This window comes from Nilaparvata lugens, chromosome 2 (genome assembly GCF_014356525.2).
Source record: "Nilaparvata lugens isolate BPH chromosome 2, ASM1435652v1, whole genome shotgun sequence".
NCBI classification, from domain to species: domain Eukaryota; kingdom Metazoa; phylum Arthropoda; class Insecta; order Hemiptera; family Delphacidae; genus Nilaparvata; species Nilaparvata lugens.
In genome coordinates, this window is record NC_052505.1 from 4,408,766 (window position 1) to 4,434,363 (window position 25,598).

Sequence of the window (25,598 nt, forward strand, 5' to 3'; positions counted from 1 at the left end):
TTGCACATACACACATTCAATGTGATCACACCCTTAGAACGTGATAATTGTAGTTACAAGCATTTCATTATGCCAAGTGAAATAGTCACATTTGAAACTTATTCGTCAGATCAAATTGATCTTGATGAGGCCTAATTGGAAAAATTTCACATATAATCAAAATTTGGATTTTTATTTCATGATTATTGAAAGTTAGATATAGGTAATTAATAAACATTTTTTTCAAATATTATTGCCACAGAGACTACCATAGAGAAAAGGGGTAGCCGTCTAGTTGTCACCCCGACTACTTAACACCTGGTCATTTTGGCCATAGGCGACTACTTGTACCCTCGTAAAAATATACAATTGCCGTCAAGTTGGCCCCCCGACTACTTGACACCTACCGGACCAAAGGTGCCAACTAGTCATGACCGTAAACGACTACTTGACACCTCGCACCCTCGCGTCAGGGTGCCCCCCCGACTAGTTGTCACCTCCTTAGAAGCACCCTCGCGTCAGAGTGTCCCCCCGACTAGTTGTCACCTCCTTAGAAAGGACACAAGTAGACGGGGATGGCTCACGTCTACATGACACCTTGCACGCTGGCGTAAAGGTGTCACCCTGACTACTTGTCACCTACAGAGTTTGCACAACTTACACCCCCGCGGCGTAGGGAGGAGGGATCAAACAATTTTTATTACTGGTTATGATGTAGAATTGAATTGTAAGCACTTATGGTTCTGTAACATTTTCCCGTCAAACGCACGGTTCGGGAGATATTCGCCGTCTTTGCTATTTTTAGGACAAATTTTTTCGAGTTGGTTGAAAACAGAAAAAAATAATAATAAGCCCTTTTGATGACTGAACCAGATGTAGAACACAATATTCTAAACACATTTTGTTCAGTTATATTTTCCCGTCAGACGCACCGTTTACGAGTAAATTTAGCCTAATGCTAGGACAGTCAAATTTTCATCCATCAATAATATGGCAGATGAAGCTATCAGTCTGGTTATCAACTGAGGTATTAAATGAAGTCTGGTAATTAATTTGAGGATAAATAATTATTTATATACACTTGTTTCTATACAGTCGGTTTCTATACTTATTCTTGATTGCATCATGGTTGAAAAGGCTCACTCACAAAGACATGATGTTGAAAATATCTTATTGTATCAAAATTAGGAATCTTAATGCCTTTTCATATAGAACTTGATAGTTAGGCTTCATTTTCCAACTTTCAAATGAAGAGCCAGCTGGATTGGTGATTTATTGTGGAGTTGAGTCGAGGGGATAGGTTGTCGTGACTGTAGATGACTACTTGTAAAAATATACCATTGCCGTCAAGTTGTCACCCCGACTACTTGACACCTACTGGACCGGAGGTGCCAACTATTCATGACCGTAAACGACAACTTGACACCTCGCACCCTCGTGACAGGATGTCCCCCCCGACTAGTTGTCACCTCCTCAGAAAGGAGACAAGTAGACGGGTATGGCTCACGTCTACTTGTCCCCTAAAAACCGGTTTTAAAAAGGGACAAGTAGTCGCGGTGGCACCTAGTCGCGTACCCGAGAAAAGATAACATAAGCATATATCCCATGGTACAGGGCGTTTATATTTCAACACTGGACAATATATAGTCCTAGTAGTTTTTTCGTGAAGCTATGTGACGATGTTAATCTCTTATACTGGGCCGTTCTTACACTCTCACCCGGCCGAAAAGTAATGATAGACAGTAGTCGACAGTAATCGGATTGAGTTTACAATAAATTGGCTTGAAACTTGGAACAGAAACTACCTATACCATGGGATATCTTCTTGAGCTGTCTTCTCTCTATGCTTTTATTCAATCGAACTAATATACCAACCTCGTCAAACTCCTCAGTCATTTTACGGATAATGGCTGCATGCTCCATGTTTGCAGCCATCTGAGACGTGATCTTGCCCTTGCAGCCTGACGCGTTGATGAAGAATTGCATCAGGCCCAACAGTGCCGTGTCGCGGTTCACTTTGTAAGCCTCGATCCAATCATCCACAACATTCTACAAAACAAATTTACATTGAGAAGTTCAGGTAATCAACATTATTCAGCTATAAATTCCATAAAACTGGTAGAAAAAGTCAAAATCACTCTGCATTCTATCACTCAAAATCACTCTATGAATACAATAAAACTAGTAGGACGTTATTCAAGTGCAAAACACATTGATTTACATTGGTAGGGGTAGGTAAACAGCATTATTCAGTAAAATAAAGCTATAAATCCTAAAAATCTAGCGGGAGATTATTTACGTGCATACCACATTGATTTACATTGAGCAGAAGGACAAGTAGGTTAACATAATTCAACTAAATATATCCCAAAAAAAACTATAAATATATGAATATTAAATGAAACACTAAGAAATTGTCAAAAACCACAGATTTATTGATAATTAAATAATAAATTGAAATTGAAAAATTAGAAAAACCGGTTTATGTTGTTACACCATTGTCAATTTCTTATAAACAGATTATTTATACAGTTTATCAGAGATTGACAATGGATAACAACCGAAACCGGTTTTTCTAATTATCAATAAATCTGTGGTTTTTGACAATTTCTTAGTGTTTTATTTAATATGAATAATTGCCACAATATCAACTTCTAAACTACACAAAAAATATATAAATCATAAAACCATATAGGAAGTAATTTATGTGCAAAGCACATTGATTTACATTGAAAAGAGCAGTTAAACAGCATTATTTAGCAAAACTCAGCTATAAATTCCATAAAACTAGTAGGTAGTTATCTATGTGCAAAACACATTGGTTAGTTTTAGTTTTATTCCAAGTCATAGACCAGCGCTGCTGGATAGACTGTGTCAAGGGTTTATAAAACATGTCGTTTCAAAATGTCATCTCACTATCAAGAAATTCATCAGGCTATAAAATAGTTGCTCCACCAAGAAAGATTTCAAAACTGCTCGGAACTGTCTATAACTTCCACTATCCTTGACCCACTCTGGCAGCTTATTGAACATTTTTAATGCAATGGAAGGATAACTCTTCTGAGTCCTTGCTAAACGGCATCTTGACATGTTGATAAGGTGAGTCTGACGGGTTCCATAGCCATATATCTCACCACGAGAATCAGCACTCCTAGCTCTGTCTCTGATGCGAACCAGACATTCAAGAATGTACTAATTTACAACAGCAATCATTTTTAACTTCTTGAAGAGTGGTCTGCAATGAGCCATGTGGTTTCTGCCCGTCAGCGGTCGAACAGCCTTGTTCTGCAGAAGCAGCACACATTAAGGCCCGTACGCAGATACTCGGTTTAAACGGAAAAATGTCAGCTGTTCGTATGAAACACATTATGATAAATGCAACCATATCTACAAATAAACGTGGTTTAGCGTTGAACGCAGTGTTAGCATGGCCCTTATTGATTAAATAAAATACTACATCAATTTTGAACGTATCTCATAAAACTCCAACTTAAGAGCCTATTCACATGACAGCGATTTACGTTCGGTTGTCGCGCGATTGACAAACCGAGCGATTGCCAGGTATAGGGAAACACATGGTTCCGTACACATACATCGCTCGGTTTTAGTAGTCTGACTACAACCGCTCGGTTGTCGCTCGGTTGCCGGGCGGCTCGATATACTAGAGCAGGCATGAGAGCGTACACATGTCTTCAGTCAACCGAGCGGTTTCGATCAGAGCAGTAATATATGTTTAAGAGTAATATAGTGATAAGTACATAGATTAAGATATTAAGATTGAGTACATACATGTTGTACCTAGTATTATTTATCATAACCGAGCGCAAACCGCTCATGAATCGCTGTCATGTGTACGAGTCTGGCAAACCGAGCGATTTGCCAATCGAGCGACAACCGAGCGTAAATCGCTGTCATGTGAACAAGCTCTAAAACTCAACTAGTTATTTTCTCATAGTTCATTGCCAAAACAGTCACCTTGACAACCGTGCTCGCATGATAGTATCCATGTAGGGCTAGCCTAATATTTATAAACCTGTAATTTGTTTTGTGAAACTATTCAATTCAGTTGAATGTGAATAAGTATTTTGATTCAATTCAATTGAAGGCTGGAGCGCTTACCTGCAAAGAAATCTTGCCTGTTTTGATGCATTGATAAAGGCAAGCATCATCTTCAGACAAACTTTCAGTGAAGTTTTTGCGCATGTAGGGTCTTCTCTTCTGCTTCTCTTCGACGGCGATCTTCTTGTTTGGAACCGAGGACTGGACTGGCGTCGGCTGTGGTGTCGGCTGATTACCAGCGTTCAAATCTAGGAGGAAAATAATTTAAATAATTTTCAAATGATTAAATAATTATTTTAGATTGATGAGAGCCACAAACTGTACATTTTTTCAATCTATATAACATAACATGATCAGGGGCGCCATTTAGGGGGGCAGGGGGGCCTAGGGCTAAAGTGCACGTCCAGTGCCAACATACCTATTATCAAATTTTTGGTTGGGATCGATTTAGTATGTTATTTTGAGCACAAAATCACAAAAATTAAACGGCGCTCACTATTGTTTTTAAAATAAACTAAGTTCAAAGTAACAGAACTTTACATGCATTCAACTTATAAGTAGCAACCATAAGTAGCTAGGTTAGGAAAAGCTGTAGGTTAGGAAAAGCTTTATGTTAGGAAAGCTTAGGTTAGGACAAGCTTTGGGTTAGGAAACCTCAGATTGGGAATATCATAATTTGATGATTTCAATAATCAAAATGGCTGCTACTCATTGGTTAAATGCATGTAAAATTGTGCTACTTTGAACTTAGTTTATTTAAAAAACAATAGTGAGCGCCGTTTAATTTTTGTGATTTTGTGCTCAAAATAACATACTAAATCGATCCCAACCAAAAATTTGATAATAGGTATGTTGGCACTGGACGTGCACTTACACCGGGCCTAGCCCCCCCCCCCCCCCAAGGATCAGATGAATAATAAAAATGTGGGTCTATATATACGAATCCTTAGAACTCATACTGATTTAATACTTTTTTTAAACAGCAGTAGTATAATTCCTTCTACAGTATCAAAAATGTAGCAAAATTGCCTTGAAGTATGGGTATGGAGTAATAAAGAATATATTTTTCTCTGTGGTATAGTTGAAGCTTAAATATAGAATGGGTACAATTATTGATGAGGGCACAATAAGTGAGTTATTGCATGAATTTCAACGTGAGAATGAACAAGTTGCAAGATGTCACAGTGAAAGCAAAAGTAAGGGCACAAACAGACATTCAATAATGTATGTACAGAGTTGGTGAGAATTATGGAAACAGCTTAATGTTTCTTTAGCTTTCTAACAGAAAGTTATTTTCCAATTGAAATATGATCCCCAATGAAATTGTTGAAATTGTCATTGTAAAAGAAAAAATTATCTTTTTCCATGATTTTTGAGAAATCTGTTTCAGTGTATTCCTACTTTGGGGCCTCTCTGTAGGCCTATATTTCTAATAAATACTTCATGATTCATACTAATAATGTAGGCCTATATGCTTGTATTGATACTTCAACCACATTTGTATAAAACTGGAGAAAATGAAGCATATAATAATATCTTTGAATGTAACATTTATGGGAAAACCCAGGACCCTCTATCCTTTGGGCAAATTCCTTCCCCCCCTTCATACCTCTTGGTTTTTCCCCCCTAGCAGTTTGGTGAAATGGCGCCACTGAACATGATACTAATTTACTCTCAACAGATTTCAGTTTTAATGAATTTTTAAATAAAAAAGTCGATTTATCATAAGAAATCTTAGGGCCAGTTTCCGAGCTTGGGATCTATAAGTTCTGTTCTTACAGAGTCCAGGACTAAAATAAGCTCTCGGGTCTAATTCGACTTTCTGAGTCACGAGTTTATCTTCTAAACTCCGGGGTCTTTTAAGTTCTGGACTTATTTGAGTCCAGGACTTGAAGCAAAAATCAATAGGGAAATTCTCAATATTTTGTTGTTGTATTGTTGGCACCATAGCCTACAGCAGAACAGCTTATTGAAGCGGGCTAATTCATATGAGCATGCTTTCCAAACTATTTTGTAGCAATTATTTCGTCAAGATACGTTTTGATTACTTTGAAGGCCTATTCAAAGCAAAACCTAACCTTTGGATGAATAAACATTTCATTTTACGTTATGCTATTATTGATTCATTAATTCTAACCAGAGATTTTGGAATAAAAATATTGGTAGGCTATTGAGATGGAAAACGTACGGTATTTGTGTTGAAAAAAAAACTGGAATAATAATTTATTATTGATACATTTTATTATTATAGTCTGTCCAAACTGCCATGAGCCCTGAAAGATTAAGCCGACCCTCGCTCCCCGACGCGCAGGCACACACGCCCGGCCTACCTGCGCCATTGATATACTATGTATACTACGTTGTATACAGATAGACAGACCGTCCCTCTACTCACACACACAGAAGGGGACTGCGCTTGTGTGTGTGTGTGAGTAGCAGGAGGGTCGGCCTAATCCTTAAGAGCTCATGCCTATTTGGAAAGAGTATAATATGCTGAATATGCCATTGATTGATAACATTAACATTGGAATATCAAATTCCAAGTCAATCCTTGTATTATTTTTTTTGAAAATTTTTAGGTTATGTCACAGTCGTGAATAAGGTTAGTTTTTCACGCATAATTCTGATAGAACTTTATTTTAAAATAGACTTGCAAATCATAAATTATGAATTTAGATGTACTAATCCAAATAATTAACGTATTCCAAGACAATTTGGCTATTCATCTATTCCAGAACAATAACTCAGATGTTTTTGCTCAGTTCAAGTCCAGAACTTAATTTTAAAACCTACTTCAGTCGAGGGTTTAAAATCATGCTGTTTCAAGTTCTAGACTCAACGATTTTTGATAAATCCTTGACTCGGAGAGAGGCGAGAATTTAATTCAAGTCCTGGACTTATAAACCCTTCACTCAGAAAGTGTAATATTATAAACTCCAGCGTTTAACGTGATTTCTAAACTCCAGGGTCTATTTGAGTCCTCGACTTCGTCAACGATCTGACTAGGAAAGCCAATTTTCTGACTCCAGAGTTTAAATCCAGATAAAGTCTAGAACTTAGCCAAATCCCGAGCTCGGAAACCGACCCTTAATGTATTCATAGCATGCTACCAATTTACTTTCATCAAGTTTCAGTTTTAATAAACTCTTAAATAAGAAGAGGAAAAAATCAATTTCGAGAAACTTAAAAAAAACCTAGGTTGGGTTAAATAACCTAATGTGCCATCTAACTTGCTTGTCAAGTTTTAACCTACTCGTAGGCCTATCTTGTATCATGGTGAGAAGTCCTAGCAGTTCTTGTTCGTGAAGCTATGTGACGCTGGTAGTCTCTCATACTGTGCCGTTCTCACACTCTCAACCGGCCAAAACAGTAATAATTGACAGTAATCGACTTGAGTTGACAAAAATCGGCATGAAATTTGGAACATAAACGACCTATACCATGGGATATCTTCTTTCTCTATGATATTGATGAATGAATGCACTTACTTCGAGAATAAGAATACTTTATTTCCCACTAAACAAACAAATTGCATAGGCTTCGTCATAAGGTCAGAAACATAATCAACATTGATACAGTAATACAATATACATTAAAATAATAGTATATTATACAGAGAGTTCTGAAAAAGGTGCCCATAAGTCAGGGCGTGATTCCTCTCATCAAAAGAAGAAAAAAAGTTTAGAAAATGCTTGGTTACCAAGTTTAGATTACTTTCAACTTAAATTAAATTATTATAAATGTATAAAGTTATTATAGTCATTATTTGATACTTAACAAAACTTTATCTGCAAGATTCTCTTTGTTGCAGGCCATCGATTATCCTAACCACTCTTTTTTGAAGAATAACCCCCAGTTTTTCGTACGTCGGTTAACGTTTAATCACGATTAAATGCTATACTTTAATCGAGATTAGTGCTAACCGATGCATTTTGGTTTCACAAAACAGAAATTTCAAGCGATAACGCCGATTAAACTAACCGGCGTAAACAACTTTTAATTCTGATTAGTTGGCACCATTTTAACCGCGATTAATTGAAACGAAGAAAATTTGGTTGCACAAAGGTAAAAGTCGAAAAATAACGCTGTTTAAACTAATCGACGTAAAAGATTTTTAACAGGCCATTCACGGGGAATTAAATCCAACTAACGCCGGTTAGGTACCTACTGATAGCTGTCTTCCAATTAGTTTTTGGTAAAAAAACTAAAAAAATCAAAGTAGGGGCTAAATATATGAATGATTTTTTTTCATTAATAAAATAGAGAAGTGTATTTAGCTGATATTAGCATTCAAAATTAGATTCTGATTTTTGAGGTTAGTTTTTGATCTGTTGTCGTCTGTTAGCAGCATAACACTTGACACTGGCGACAGACAGAGCATTATGGCGCATGCCTCTGTATTGAATGGTCAAATTCACCGCTTCAATAACATAACCTCATTTTTACCTTAAAACATACCTATCATTATCAGTTTTCTATTATGTTTTCTCTCTTATTAGAATTTAAATCAAACTCATTTTTTTCTTTGTCCAATAATATTGGACCATGATCTCGTTTGTTAATATTTTTTTAGTTTCAAATTCACCGCTTCGATAACAACATAACCTCAATTATTTTATGCCATTTGTGTCAGTTAAATTACAGTGTTGCCGTATTGTGAAACCGTTAAAATCTTGATTAGTTAACCGGTAAACTTAATCGGGATTAAAAACTAACCGATCTTGGTGGAACAGAAATGAATCCGTAACACTGTAAGCAATAAGAATATGTCTTCACCGAATATGTAAGGGTGGGAAAATGAAATACAAGAAAAGATCGTACAGGTTTTTGATAATTAAAACAAAACAATAAATTATTTGTACAAAATTAGAATTATAATTAGAAATAACGAAATAATAATAAACAGATGAGTATTACAAGGGCTACTCGCTTTGCTGCTAGAGAAGATTCATTTGTTGTGGTTATGAAAAATTTTAAACAATGACTCAGTAGTCACCTACCTTTATGAAAATGGCTTCCCACTTTGGCATCCACTGGTTGAAACGCGACGTTAATTATTAATTAAAAATCAAAAAAACTGATCTAATGAAGTGGATTCAGATCCCTTCTTATTCAATAATACAATTCTCTTTAAACTGCCCGAACTGTGACAGGAAAACTGTATTATATAACAAGAACAAAATCTATCCCCTTCACCAGAACAGCCGGACTTTACTCACAGTCCTAACGAACGAGCTCACACACCACACAAAAGTAAAATTTTGGGTATTAATATATAACTCAGCCAATGCCAAACATGAAGCCATTTCAAATACATATTTTTATCAGTCGCACAAGCGAGCACGTTTGTTATCAAAAACAAAAGAGAAGCTACAATAATTTTGATAACAAATGAAATAAACAATCTTTCTGTCAATGACACAAATTGTTCAAAGACAAAAACACTGTTCATTAAACTTTTCTAAATTAAAACTCTAAAATCCTGATCAATATGAGATAAATATATGATTCATATAATGTCCCATATGACCAGGTGACAACACTGATTCGTTAATCGGCGTTAATGTCCATATTTAACAGACGTGCGTGCAACTGGCCCTAAGTATCTTTGTGGCAGTCTTCTGAGACATTATGCATTATTGGATAAATGAATGAATGACTATTGATGAATGCACTTACTTCTAAGACGAGCTCTTGTCATGCGACCGCGCATGTTGACTGGAGTCATTGGCTGTTCGTAATTGGCAACCGGTTCATAGCTGGACTGCTGCTGGTCATACTGCATGTGTTGTTGTTGTTGTTGTGGCTCATACAGCTGTTGTTGCTGTTCGTACGGATTCTGGATCACTGATTCGTACTGATCGTTGCCGTAGATTTCACTGCGCAAAAACAACATCATTATTACCCCATATAATATTCACTCTCTAGTCTTACAAGTATCATAGTATTCTATGTAGTTAGAAATCTATATCCAATTATATTTCGTACTAGCTTACCCGGCGAACTTCGTACCGCCAAAAAGTCAATGCATCTCATGTCACACTTGACTTTATTTGGTGAATCATGAAATTTATCTGACAATCAATATTTTCATTTACATCTCAATACGGACTTCCTATGTGCTTAAAACTACAGTTTTAATACCAGTAAACAATTTTATCACAGAGTGACGTGTTTATTACAGCTGGTATAAGTTTAGATGCTAAATCATATTATCACAACATGATCTTGAATCATGATGATCTTCCCGTTCTACGTTAGCCGCTTGGCCGACAATTTCGAAAACAGGTCTGTAAAATGGATTAATTATATAATTATTATTAGCCCCCCTATTGAAATTTCTGGTCATCCCCAATATTCATACAACATATTCCCAAAGTTTCATGCCGTTCTGTCCAGTAGTTTCAGAGTCTACAGGGAACAAACAAACTAACATATAGTACCCTATATAGGAATATTCCTGCCAAATCTCATCGTTTTCTATCAACGTGTTTGGCCGTAATCGCGTTACATACAGACAGACAAAAGCAAATCGAGTTGAAACATAGACCTCACTACGTTCGGTCAATTATAGATAATCAACAATTGATATAGGTCTAAAATAAGAATATAACTACTATAGAAGACGCCGCAAAAAGAAAAAATGACAACCTTGCTTTTGCTTTCCTATAATTTCCACTGACGTTTATTTTAATGCCACACGTTGGCCCAGTCGCTGGACATGCTGGTAAGCTTGGCCACGTTGGTCTTGCCTTCCACACTGCAATGTGACCATATGTGGATGCTCGACAAAAAATCGGAGTGATGGCAAGCGAAGGCCAATGAAGGCGAGCGCTGGCAAACCACCCATCACACTCTTGCACTCGTCGACATTTGTGCGCATTGGACGAAAGTGTGGATGCGGCATAACTTGAATCTCAATATAGTTGACAGTACCGTTCAAATTATTTGAAACTAGCAGATAATTCGTGCTCCGCCAGGGTCAAACAATTAAAACCTTGACAAACTGAAAACTTGACCTACTGAAATCTTCAAGCATTTAAAATAGGTCTATAAACATCCTCGGTAAATTAAGAAACTATATGCACAATTTCAAACCAATCAGTTCAGTAGTTCAGACTTCATGAAGCATCATTCGTGAATTTCCTATCTCCTACATGTATAAGCCGATTCTTTTCTTTATTAAAATTATAGATGAGCTTTTTCGTGATCTTCAAACTAATAAGTGTACCTCTTTACTTTAACTTACTTCTTTTCCATAAATGTGTCATCTTTGAAATAGAGGAAAGAATTGGAAATTCATACATGACGCATCATCACGTCTGAACTACTTATTCATATACGGGATTAGAAATTCATAAATCACGCATCATCACGTCTGAACTACAGGACTGATTAGCTTCAAAATTTCGCATATTATAGATTCTTAATTTACCGAGAATGATTGTACGCCTATTTCAAATTCAAGATTTTAGTAAGTCACTTTTTGTGAAGTTGATATTGTGGTAATTATTCATATTAAATGGAAAATACTAAGAAATTGTCAAAAAACCACAGATTTATTGATACTTAGAAAGACCGGTTAGTTAGAAAGATAGGTTAGTTAGAAAGAATACTTAGAAAGATCGGTTAATAACCGAAACCGGTCTTTCTAAGTACCAATAAGTCTGCGGTTTTTTGACAATTTCTTAGTATTTTTCATTTAATATTTCAGTAAGTCAAGTTTCCGGTTTGTCAAGTTTAAAATTAGACCCGTGCAGGGCACGGGTTTACATTTTCAGATCGTTTTTCAACAATATAATTAATTAACCAGACCCGTTCAGAGCTCGGGTTTACCTGCTAGTATTTCATAAATTTAAATTTCCGAGTCCAGTATAATCTAGTCTAGGCAGAACCAACACATAAAAATTCACAATCTTTCAAATTACTTACCCGCTAGTGTTCATAGGCGTGGATGGCTGGTTTGTGTAGGGAGTGTACGGTGTATAAGGCTCCTGAGAATCGGCAGCACTGCCGTCCATTGGAGTCATAGGACTGCTGGTGTCATATTCAGGAGGCGGCGGCTCATCCATACGAATTCTCTTTCCAATGCTTCGCTGCATTTTGAAATCTTTTTCTGCAACAACCAAACAATAATCTTTATAAATAAAAATCGAACCTCAAATTTTGACATTCAATAAATTTTTTATGTGTGCACCGAATTTGATTATTTTTTTAGCTGTGTTTGTTATGTTCAGGAGCAGGTTTATGCCTATAAAATTTATGATCTGACTTCAGGACTCTTTCCTACGGTACTTCAAAGTTTACATGTAATCCTTATTAGAGAAGATTTGTGAGCTGGCCACGCGCAGAAATAAAAATCAGCTGTTATAATCATTGCATCATCCAACAGCCGTCGGTATATCTGTTTTTCTATTTTCTTTCTATTTTCTACAAAATTCTAATTCTAATAATAATTCCGCGATACAAACGACGCCCAAACTTGGGTCGTAGAACTCGAAATGCTGTAAATTTAGAATATGCACGGAAAAATCAGCAGCAAGGAGATACCATTCAATTTCCCAGCAAGCTGCATTCAACTATATCTAAAAATACAAACTGCTGCACAACTAACTAAGCACATAGGAAGTCCATAATATTGATATATAAATGTAAATACTGATTGTTGGATAATTCTCATAAAAATATAGTGCATCAGATTAAGCTAAGGCTAAGCACACCTGAGGAGGCGCGGCTTGATGATATAAAGGGTTGATGTTATGGAGATTGCCTTATCACACCGTTCCAAGCCATGCACGATTCAGTGTGTATGAATTCTTCCATTCAAGCCAATAAGCAAGAAGCACCTGGATGCAAAATGCCGCATCGCGCCTCCTCAGGTGTGCATCCAGCTAAAGTTTACAATAAGATGCATTAACTATTTGGCGGTACGAAGTTCGCCGGGCCAGCTAGTTAAATATAATAATAATTAAATCTACAGGATAAGCTGAGATACTTAGTTTCTTAAATACTTAGTTGTGAGATACTTAGTTGAGATGTTTGTTGTGAGATAGTTGTGAGATACTTAGTTGAGATACTTAGTTGATACTTATTTCTGAGATACTTAGTTGAGATAAGCTGAGTTTCTTACTTTTAGTTAAGTGTTTTGTAGACTTATAATGAGGTCCACGTTATAATGGCAGTATTTAACATTGGAGTTGCTATCATTCGACAAAACAGATCTTTTCTACCTCTACAACGTTGCCAGATCGTTTTTCAACAATGTAGAAAATATAATTAATTAACAAGATATTTTATCTCAATTATGAAAATTTATCATTAAAAAATACATGTTCTTGACGAATACATACATTTTATGAATGTCTGAATAAAGATGATTGATTGATGAATTGATTATCAATTTCAACAAGAATGAACAGTTGATATAGGCTACCGGTTATAAGTCACACAAAACGGTATCAGCTATCCTCTATTGGAGGCAGTGGCAAGGCAGAGAATCGGCAACGCTTTTCTTTTATCTTTCTCTACTGCCATTATAACGTGGATCCCACTATAGTAGTTGGCGACTAGTGATGTAGAATACTCAAGGAAAATGCTCTAAGTTCATCACCCAAAGGTACTAATTTTTTATAGAATTCTCTCACCGCTATTGTATCAATTGTCCCAAATTTCGAACTATCTACTGATTCTACAGCACTGCATAGTCTATAGTCAAGAGTCAGGACCAAGCCACACGAGGTATTTTATCCAGCCAATCGGAGAGCGTTCTGCCTTGCCGACTCGTCTGAAAACGCCTGAAGAAACGCTTCGTATGCCTTGGTCCTAACTGAACGTCATCAACGGTCTGGCTTTCTCTAGTCAGGAATCGTGATGATATATTTTAAAATACTTCTTTTTCCTGACATTTATTAACTTGAATCAAGTCAAAGTTTTGATAAAAGTTTGACTAAATTAACACTAGATAAGGAGGTTCGCTACTCCGATATCCTGTGCATAGGCTGACATTGGTTGAGAAGGCGCCATTCTATTCGGGTATGAAGATTTTAAACTATTTTCCCAAAGCCCTGAAGGAAAAATTGCTCATTGAGGCTTGTCCTTACTCACTTGCTGACTGTTTTGAGGTGTTCTGTTGAGCAGGTGTTGGCTGAAGAGTGGGCTCTCAAAACATTGTTTCTTTTGAATGTAAGATTATAAAATGTTGACGTGTCACATGCTTTGCGAGCTCTGCTCGATTATACAGCTTCATGCGACAAAAATTTAACTAAACTAGTATGCCATTTTATGTTGTTGGGTTCGCAATCTATGAAAATGTGTATAAGAAATAGTAAGCTTACGGGTTTGCTATGCATAACAGAAAAAATACATAGAGTAAAAATACATAGCGGCCACATTGATTGTTTTTAACAATTCTTATTCACTTCCCTTGCCCTATTACCATGGGTAAGAAAAGTATTGCTTTCCAAAGAAATTAAGGTACCCTAATTTCAAGTTTTCTATACGTTTCAAGGTCCCCTGAGTCCAAAAACAAGATTTTTGGGTGTTGGTCTGTGTGTGTATGTCTGTGAACACGATAACTCCATTCCTAATTAACCGATTGACTTGAAATTTCAAACTTAAGGTCCTTATACCATGAGGATCCGACAATAAGAAATTCAATAAAATTCAATTCAAGATGGCGGAAAAAATGGAGGATGATTACTAAAAAACCATGTTTTTCACGGTTTTCTCGAAAACGGTTCTAACGATTTTCTTCAAATTTATACCATGGATTCATAAGCCCAATCGACTGACATGAGTATCATTCTGGGAAAATTGCAGGAGCTCCGTAATATTCTTGAGAAAAATGGCGGATAATTACTAAAAACCCATGTTTTTCACGATTTTCTCAAAAATGACGACCGATTTTTTTCAAATTCATACCCTGTATAGTTATTTATCAGCTCTATTAACTAGCCATTAACACCCCATCCTTGAGAAATGGACTTTGTAACCTCCTCGTGCATGAGGTAGGTAGGTAGAGCAGTCCATAAAAAGAACACATAGTCGAGGTATTTCATCTGTATAACTTTTAAAAAATATCGAATTTCACAATTTACACAAAGGAAAAAGTACTCTGAAACAATTGTATATACACATATACAGTAGTCTGATCGTAGTTTCAAATATGTTGCTGCCAATCGTCATTATGTTATTCCCCTAAATTATTCTCCTTTAAGAATGGGGCTTACAGTTCAATGAGCAAGGAAAGTTGTGTGAGTGCCCCACACCAGATTTTTTACTTTTTCAACATGTGAAGACTACTTTCAGACAACCATCAGCTCATTCTTCACAATGGCGACATATAGTTGAAAACGATATTGTAATTTCAACAGACTTGTTTGATTGAACTGGTTTTCTGCGAAACTCTTCCTCTTCAATGAAGATAAAACGAAGTCAATCATATTCAGAAATGGGGATGGGTATGATTTTGCGCCGGTGAAACTGCTTTGGTTTGTTCTGGAGAGGAAGCTGTCTTGGGCTGACCACATTGAGGCTGTCTGTTGAAGACTGAGAAGGGTGGTTTTCCTGCTCAAGAAATTGAAATCCTGTGTTCCCAGTCTTCTCCCTGTAACCGGGAACCTTATAAACTTAACATGAAATAACTAGACCTTGGCTAATCTTTCTGCACGCATAACCAAAACCCATAACTTAACCTTTCCGCGCTCACAACTCTAACCTACCCTAACCACGCTTTGCATCCGATGCTTATTCAAAAAAGTGGTTGAGGTGGTGTAGTTTCGTTCTAACTGAAATATAGACATGATCACTCACTTCAGGAATTTAGCCTATCCGGGAAAAGGGTTTTCTACTTCCATAATATCTTTGAATTGTCACTCGCACTCAACGGCATTCATGTGAGTCTGGGTTTTGAGATCGATTTAAAATTTTTTATGAAAATATCTATGATCTCATCACCGTCACTTGATTTTTTTCATCTCTATTCGCTAAAATTTACTAATTCACGGTTTCAACATTCTATCAACTAACCTGCTTGGAAGAAACAGGGTGATGGTTGAGTCTAGTAGCAAAATACTCAATGAATTACCTTGAATTACCTTCCTCTTCACCAATACCAGCAATGCCGGATGGGTTGCGTCAAGAGTTTAAAATATATAAATTTTCACATTTTCAACTATCGAGATGGCAGTACACGTAAAACCTACTGCACCAACAAAGATACTCAGCTACTCACTGCTCTTACTGCCAAATTCTCATCTTGTTTGCTGCTTTGCTCGTTTTGACTTTGTCTGCTGAAAGGAGAATAGTTCGCCAGCACTCTAATGTGGCCGTTATGAATAAATATCACTGCTTTTTCACCCAAATATTAATTAATATGTACTAAAAAATGATTAAGAATTTCGACTATAATACAGTAAACAACGGCTAAGCTCTAGCCGGTGTGCTCCCCCTGTTATCTCAGTTATTATTGCAGATATCGACTCAATTTTTTTTTTAAATTGGTATAAAAATATGCTAGCGCGCTTTATTTTGTCTTCCTCTTTCATTTAAAAAAAATTGAGTCGATATCTGCAATAATAACTGAGATAACAGGGGGAGCACACCGGCTAGAGCTTAGCCTAAACAACACCGAACTTAGTATTTATTAGGCCTACAGTGTTCATTATATAGGTAAGCATAATAACATTTAGCTCACCTCAATTCAAAAATTATATTAAGTATGACTTATTCCTGAAATTTCAATCTAGAGAATCAGAAATTATGCAGCAGATGAAATATTTAAAAAATTATAAAATAGGTTATTGGAGAAAATCTAAATTTCACTTTACCACATAACCTAATCAATAATGAAAAATGCCGCCAAAACAAAGGAACACATCTTTTGAAAATAAAAAGTAGCCAGACAATCAATCTTGAGATTATTGACTATTTATTTCATACAAATTATTAAAACATTCACAAACTTACCTATATTTGATTATGCTTTAATAGAGAACACTCATCTCAAATAAAACTTGTCCTGCATAAAAGTAAACTGCATCGACAATTCTAACATTTTTAAATGTTGTACGATTAAAAAAAACTTATTTATTCCACATTTGTAAATTATTTGCCAGCGATTCTAAATTGTCTATGTTTTAACGACGGATCAAAAGACCAACCAAACACAGTATTTCAGTAAGTTTACCCAAAACCAAAAATTGACAAGTGCGAGTGAGAAGTGTCAAGAAAAGAGTAGGGGCACCACAAAAATCACTCTCGGTCTCAGTCAGTACCGTATTCCGCATGCGCTAGTAACGTTTTTTTCCGTTCCATTCAGTCAGTTCTTTGTGATGATGGTTACCGAGCACTGTGACTGGAGCCAATCGTCTCCAAATAATATTTGATATATTATTATCCAATGATGATTTATCATAAAATTCAATATGATAATCAATATCCCATTATTATCTGATTCAATAAAAGAGAGAGTACTTTTTAATAATATAATTCACGGTTGTTATTTAACCGATGTTAAAAAACACTATAACTAAGGGAGCATATTGCCATTACAAAGCAAAAACCTAAACTACCCCCTATAACCTACACTTTCAAATCAAAAACATTGATAGACAATGAATACCCTTGTAGCATTTATTGCAATTTCAAAGAAAAAACCTAACCTACCCTTATGAGACATCATTAAGCGGATAATCACTAAAAAACCATATTTTTCACGATTTTCTCAAAAATGACTTGACCGATTTTTTCCTAACTCATACTCTGTATAGTTATATATCAGCTCTATTAACTGGCATGAGTCTCCACCCTGAGAAATTAACAGGGGGTCTACCCCATCATTGAGAAATTTACTTTGTAACCTCCTTCTCGTGCATGAGGTAGGTAGGTAGAGCAGTTTATTCGAAATTTTATTTGTATAACAGCTGTTTTGACAACTTTTAAAAAATCCTCAAATTTTATAATTCAAACAAAGGAAAATGTACTCTGAACACAATGACAATAGTATAATCGTAGTTTTAATAAAATTATTTAGCCGCCAATCGGCATAATGTTATTCCCCTAGATTATTCTCGTTTAAGAATGAGGCTTATAGATCAATGAGCAAGGAAAGTTGTGTTAGTGTACCACACCAGATTTTTAGCGTTTTCTCAGCTTTATCGAGAACAAATAAACAGAAAATGTTCAAATTTACTACAAAATCTGAGCTGGGGTGCAATAATGTTGTATTAGAAGGAATTTGAAATAATGCCAAAGATACGTCCAAAATTAGCGTTTTCTCAGCTTTTCTGCATTTCCTGACCTTTTTCAATAATAACTGATGGAAACATATTTAAAAAAATTCAGTATACAGGTTTAGCTGAGATGGAAGAATTTTGTTCGCCGAAGATACGCCGATATAGTAACAGGTGTTTTTCGAGATCAAATTGACATAATACGTTCAAATTCGGTACAGAGGTTCCGCTGAGGTCTATACATGCAGGCGAGCGAAGCGAGCCCGCTGATCTCATTTTTGGACAATCCAGTCGGGGGTCCAGAATTCGGTACAGAGGTTCCGCTGAGGTCTACATGCAGGCGAGCGAAGCGAGCCCGCTGAGCTCATTTTTGGACGATCCAGTCGGGGGTCCAGTCTGGCGAGCGAAGCGAGCCTGACGGCTAGTTTCATTATATTTCTTCACTGTTTCAGTCTTTCTTTATCGTAATTACACATATAGTTTCTTTTTTCCGTTACATATTTGACCGAGCGAAGTGAGGTCTAAGATTCAAGTCGATGGTTTGGCATTTCTCTTAATGTTTAAATGTTTAAATGTTTATATGTTGCGCATTTACGGTGAAACGCGGTAATAGATTTTCATGAAATTAGACAGGTATGTTCCTTTTTAAATTGCGCGTCGACGTATATACAAGGTTTTTGGAAATTTTGCATTTCCTATAAAAGGAAAAAGGAGCTTCTTTCATACGTCAATATTAGAGTGAAAATTAGACTATAGAATTAATCATCATAAATCAGCTGTCGAGTTGACTATAAATTGCATGCCATGACGTATGCAATTCAATACCTATCTCAATGTAACTTGGTAAAAAATTAGCAGCTGTGTAGACTATAAATTGCATGCCTCATTGAATGAAATTTTTATGCACTATTAAAATATAGGATGCAAAGAACTTATAACAGCTCGTCTGGGTGCCTAGATGTCTTCTGGTTTTCTCGCGCTAAATTCCGGAAGCGTTATATGATATTAAATCTTGTGTAAGCATGATCTGATCAAATAAATAGTTAGTGTATCAGTGTGGATGTGCTTATGGTTTGGGACGTCGTTATTACTGCGCGAGATCTACTGTTCACAGAACTACTAGTTAGTGGAAGTGTCACCCAACTCCTTACATCTTCCATTGACATATGGAAGGCTACTATCGTTTACTGATCCGTATTCTCGTTGCAATGGAATAAATAAATAAACGAAAAATGGAATAAATAAACGAAACGATAAGAAACGTGATGAGTTTCAGCTAGAATAGCTTTTGGATGGAAGCGAAGAGATATGAACAGTGCTAAAAACGGTCTGAAGGGGTTGAAGAGATAAACGTCAGTCTACTCTGCTTGCTTTCTGCGAATTGCAGTCGGGTCGGCTGTTATCATCTACCCACACTCTTTAGGTACCACCCCCACCCTGTCTTTGCCATCACCCTCTGCCGCCACCACCTCCAGTCGACCTTCTCCCAACTGATAACATGCAAATAGCAAGGTTCGTGTATCGCGCGCCTCCAGTGCACAGCACACCTCTACACCAATAATTCACTCACAATGACTGCTGATGTAATTGCCTCGTTTCAACAATGATTCTATCTTGCTTTGTGATCCACAAATGTATAGTTGTTTATTACTTTATTTATTTATTACATTCCACAATTACAATATCAATTCAATTCTTTATTGCCAGAATTCAACAATGTAACAAATCAAGGTTAATAAATCAACACACTTATTAAAAGTAAATAAAATAGAATTAACTACCCAGAACTAAAAAACTAAAAATTGTTTCAGGCAGCACCAGCAAAAGAAAAGTCTTTGACCGCTGGAGGCAGTCGCAAAAAGTCGATTTAATGTAAAAACTAAAAACAAAGTACCAGTTACAACCCAAAATCGAGTTTAAAAAATACTTCACTGCTAAAAACAAAAGAGTGATAACGAATTTTGAGAGAGATTGGATTTCTTTATTTATGTATGTTACAATATTTACTGGCTTATACACTAATTTACATTAAATGACGATAATACTAGTTATTCAACGAATTTCACAAAGCATAAATAATTAATCAATGAGAATAAATATAGAATGCAATTAGAATAACGATAATATAATAATGTGATGTAACTTCATAAATCGGCGGTGTTTCAACAAATAATTGTCGATTCTCTAAGAAGGATATGAAATATCCTACCCATTAATACACGACCGGGTTGTGATGAATTAGATGTTGGGAATTATAACTCGAAGTAATGCTCAAAAAAGAAACTCTACTTTATAAGTTAAAAACTAGTTGATTTGAATCTTAGAATTATGGGATGAATGAATGAATGAAATTAGAATAAGTAATAGTAAATACAATATTGCATTAATAATTAAAATCAGATAAATGAAACAAATGTTAAAGGCTGGGATTTAATTAAAATTTCAGAAATTGATTAAGTAATATTGACAATATCCTATACTAAATAACAGAAAATCTTGAGATGGGAAGATGAATATGTATTATGTAGAATGGAGATGAGATGTGGAAAATGGATGAATGAATGGAATGAAGAATGGAAATTAGAATATTTGTCATGCAGTGCTCATAGAGAGGAAGAGAGAGAGAGAGAAAAAGATTCTCCAATAGGAAAAACTGAAATAAAACAGAGATAAAAAAATATGACTACCATTCAGGTCTCAGGAATTACAAAAAATAAAAAATATTACTTTAAAAAAGATTACCTTTATAAATATAGGCTATTATTGCCACCATCCAGGTTCCAGGAAAATAAATACTTTTCCTTAATCCAAGCCTCTATCCCCTTCAAATCTACTCTTTGGTGAATATCAAATGGAATTATAGTAATAAATCTAGAGCTCATGTACATCAACTGTCTTCTTAACATGCTCAACTTAGAATCTTGGACAACATACCTCAGCGAACTGTCTGGATTCAAGTTGTAAAATGTTTTATCAATCCTACAGAATTTATCTTAATTTTTGGCTATATTTTTGAAGAGACTCTTGAAATAAAGTTGTCTTACTGCCAAAACTTTGAAATCAACAAATAGAGATTCACTTGGATACAGCCTAGGTTTATCTAATATTGTTTTTATTACACACTTTTCAATTATGAATGAATCACTAATGTGGTTATCATAGGCCCCACCCCAAACGACTATATACCATACTGTATTAACGATTGAACAAAAGAAAAATAATATATCATGTTAAGGTACTCTAGATTTAAGATTCTATTTATTTTATAGAATTTATAGGAAATGTATTTGAGTTTTTTACAAATAAATTTTATGTGGGAGTTCCACTTCAAGTATTGATCAATCATTATACTCCCAGATATTTTATTTCATCAACTTCTTCAATATACGGAGAGTTTCATGTAAGTGTGTCTCCACAGTTTGTGAGTAACCTTATTTTTGTTCCATCATTGGGCTTTCCAGCTGCACTCTCGGCATATTTAATAAATTTAGTTTAATTTTGGTTTGGATATCAAATTGATGATTGGGAGAGAACCCCAAAACTGATAATCTCCCTAATTTTGATAAAAATAGTCCAGGTGACGCTATGAAAACTTTTTTATAAAGATTTTTAAAATATTCAAAACTTTTCTCGCTACATTGACGATTATGATGTCAATGTGTTTCTTCTTGCGATATGCCAAGTATTGATTGACGTTTTTACTCGTATATAGAAGACATTTCCAGATGTGATACTACAGCACAAATGAACTACACAATGTTACTAGCCACAGCTTATTCTTTTGAAATACTATTAATATGAAATTATGTTATCTTTGATATAATATTATAATAAAGGAAAGAACTGGCTTATTCACGTACGGGACAGGAAAATAATTATGTTTGACGCATCATCACGTCTGAACTACTAGACTGATTAACTTGAAATTTCTCATAATAGATTCTTAATTAACCGAGGATGGTTATAGGCCTATTTTCAATTCTTCAAGATTTCATCACGCCAAGTTTTTAATTAGACCCTTGCGGAGCACGGGTTACCTGCAAGTTTATAATATTTTAAAAGGAGCCATGCAGCCAACTTTAAATGTAAACCAATACGGGTAGAAGAAAAATAAAAACTAATGAATGGTATGATAGAGAATGTGAATCTAAAAGAGTACAAATTTTCGCATTCTAATTTTGTTTCGTGAAAATAATTTAAGTCTTTCATTTAGGTATTCAAGAAACAACTATGCGAACGTAAAAAAGAGTATAAATCTCTCTGTAAAAATAAAAGAAAAAATACTGGGAGCTTGGAAACAATGGGACAAAAATGAGCTTGGAAAAGTTGAGGACTTCAAAATGTTTTGGGAGATGGTTAGAAAATTTAAAGGATACAGCACAAACAGCTCATATAAGCTCAGAAGAATTGATAAGTCATTTCAAACAATTATACACATCTTTGAGAGTTAGCTGTTCACCAATATACGATGAGCTCTTGAACAACGTTGATGTGTTGGATAGGGTGATCAGTATGGAGGAGGTCAATTCATCACTAAGTAAATTGGAAAATGGGAAAGCGTCGGGTAAAGATAGAATCCCCGCTGAATTCTATAAAAGAGCCCCTTTAGAATTCAAAGAATTTATGTGTATATTTTTCAACGAAGTGTACAATAGAGGTATGTCCGGAGGCTTTTAATAGATCAATAATATTCCCCCTGCATAAGAAAGGAGACCCCAAAGACCCAAATAACTATAGCGCTATTTCATTTACGAATTCAATGTAGAAAGCTTACATTGCTATTCTCTTAAAAAGATTAGAAGAATGGGTGAAAGTCAGAAATATTATTGCAGAGAACCAAGCAGGTTTCAGAGCAGGGTACTCATCCATAGATAATATACTCGTTTTAGAGAGTTCAATAAAGTATTATACTAACGTGAGACATAGTAAAGTTTACCGTTTTTTGGTTGATTTCAAGGCCGCGTATGATTTTATAGATAGGGATGCTGTCGTTTATAAATTATTAGAAATAGGCGTCTCAAATAAATTTGTCCGCTTGATCAAAGCCTTATATACAGAGACGTGTTCAGTTATATGGTGTGATAAGGGCGTAACAGAAGATATCAGGCTTGAAAGCGGATTAAAACAGGGCTATTTGTTGTCTCCGATTTTGTTCAATCTTTTCACACATGATACAATTACACATGATCGAACAATTTCGATCTGATGCAATTCAAAATGGCGGCTAAAATAGCGAAAATGTTGTCAAAAACAGGGTTTTTTGCAATTTTCTCGAGAACGGCTCCAACGATTTTGATCAAATTCATACCTAAAATAGTCATCGATAAGCTCTATCAACTGCCACAAGTCCCATATCTGTAAAAATTTCAGGAGCTTCGCCCCATGAATGCAGATAGATTCCCAATTATCAGGCTCAGATACATTGAAACAAAAAAGATCAAGTGGAGTAGATTGAGCATGAAAATCTCTACAATTAATGTTCAGTACATTTTCACCTAAAATTGAAAATAAGCTTTAAATTCGAGAAAATGTGATTATTCAATTGCAATTATTGTTGATTCTATTAAATCATTCACTATGAAGAGATAGCAGACCTCATGTGTGTCTCCAGCGTTATTGCCCTGTCACCAGCTGGCTCAAATCTTTGAATAGTAGACTTGAGATGCGCGGGAACACTAGCGTCAGGTGATCAATTTTCATAACGGCAAGGAAAGTTGTGTGAGTGCGCCACACCAGATTTTATATGCAGGTGATTTAGTTCTCTTGGCGGATAATGTAGATATAATGCAGAGTATGATCAACAGGCTAGAGCAATATTGTAACCGATGGAACTTAGTTTTGAATAGGGAGATGTCTAAAATTATGGTGTTCAGGAGGGGTGGTAGATTGCGAAGAAACGAGAAATGACATTAATACGGTTGGGAGGCTACTGAAGTAGGTAGTAAATGAATATAAATATTTAGGAATTACGCTCACTCCAACCTTGTCTTTAACAAAACATTTTGTGAATAAATTGATCGCAGCGAGATATGGAATCAATAGTTTATGGCGTAAACTAATTGGTAATGATGATGTCCCAGTATCAACGAAATGGCAATATTTCGAAGCAGTTAGAAGGGCAACAATCACATATGCGGGCAGGTTTGGGGTTGTCAAGAAGGGAGGATATGGAACGTTTCAATCGGGTTTTTGTTCGGTCTACCACAGAATACTCCAAATTACATAGTATATTCAGAAGTGGCAGAGATGTTATGTGGCTTCAAACTTTGAGAATGAATTACAAATACATGATAAAAACTCTTTCACATCCAGATTTTAGATTCACTAAGAGAATAGCGATATTATTTGCGCAGAAGAAGAGTGGTTGGTTTAGCGATTGGAAGGAAATTTTCTTATCAATTTAATGAAGAGTGAATAATAGATCCTATAGGTCAACCAGATCGTTGGGGGAGAGGTGCGAGAAAATTGTGGGCAAATTCGCCATAAATTTTAGGTATATGTGGTGGGTCAGGGCATCAACTTCTCAATTTCATAAAATTTACTTTAATTTAGAGAGAGATAGATTGCAATCGGATTATATAAATGATAGATAATAGAAGAGGAATGAGCAACTTTATTTTTAGGTCAAGGGGGACATTATAGGTCAAGGGTTTCTACCTGTTGCCTCCATGAATAAAATTATTCATTTATTTATTATTGTCATTGAATTTTAGAGTGGATCGAGGAAAAAATACATCCATGCTCTTTGTGCAACAGTGGTGAGGTAGAAGATATCTGTAATTTTATAGGGAGATGTAAAGCCTTAGCGGAATTTCGTGCAAAATGGTTTGGTTGTTTGGCGATGATCAATGAAATGGCGCTTGATTATTTGAATGGCAAGAATTGGAAATGCTTGATAGGTTACCTATGTAAAGTCAGCATTGAAATATAGAGATTTTCTTGTAAAAGAATTCAATTTTTAAATATAAAATCAGATCTGGCATCATATCGTGGACTAATAATGATTACTATACTAATATGGTTCAATGATTGTAAAAGGCTTGTTTATATTAAGTAAGATTGAACACTTACATTTTATTTGTGTAAAAACTGATTTCTCAAAATATGATTGGGTAGGAATTTATTATCATTTCTTTATGTAGGAGATGTTATTATGATTATTATTAAACGAAAATCCAAATTAAATGCTGTAAATCACCCCAAAGACTTCTGCTACTGCAAATATTGACAACAGGGTAAACAGCTAGATGGGAATTCGATGAGCGCTACTATACAAGAACTATTTGTCAGCCCGGGAATCGAACCCAGTACCTCCTAATTACCGGTCAG

At 35.6% G+C, this 25,598-nt stretch overlaps 1 protein-coding gene across 1 annotated transcript in view; it reads right to left on the reverse strand.

The window, feature by feature from the left end:
* The window catches only part of LOC111053810 (cohesin subunit SA-1-like), a 64,351-nt gene extending 47,078 nt beyond the window's left edge, over positions 1–17,273 (reverse strand). The window contains 5 exon segments of the mRNA XM_039420376.1: positions 1,855–2,028; positions 4,099–4,286; positions 9,718–9,917; positions 11,971–12,154; positions 17,005–17,273. Of these exon segments, the coding sequence (XP_039276310.1) occupies positions 1,855–2,028; positions 4,099–4,286; positions 9,718–9,917; positions 11,971–12,140 (732 nt within the window). The 5' untranslated portion in view covers positions 12,141–12,154; positions 17,005–17,273.
* Positions 17,274–25,598: the final 8,325 nt, after the last annotated feature.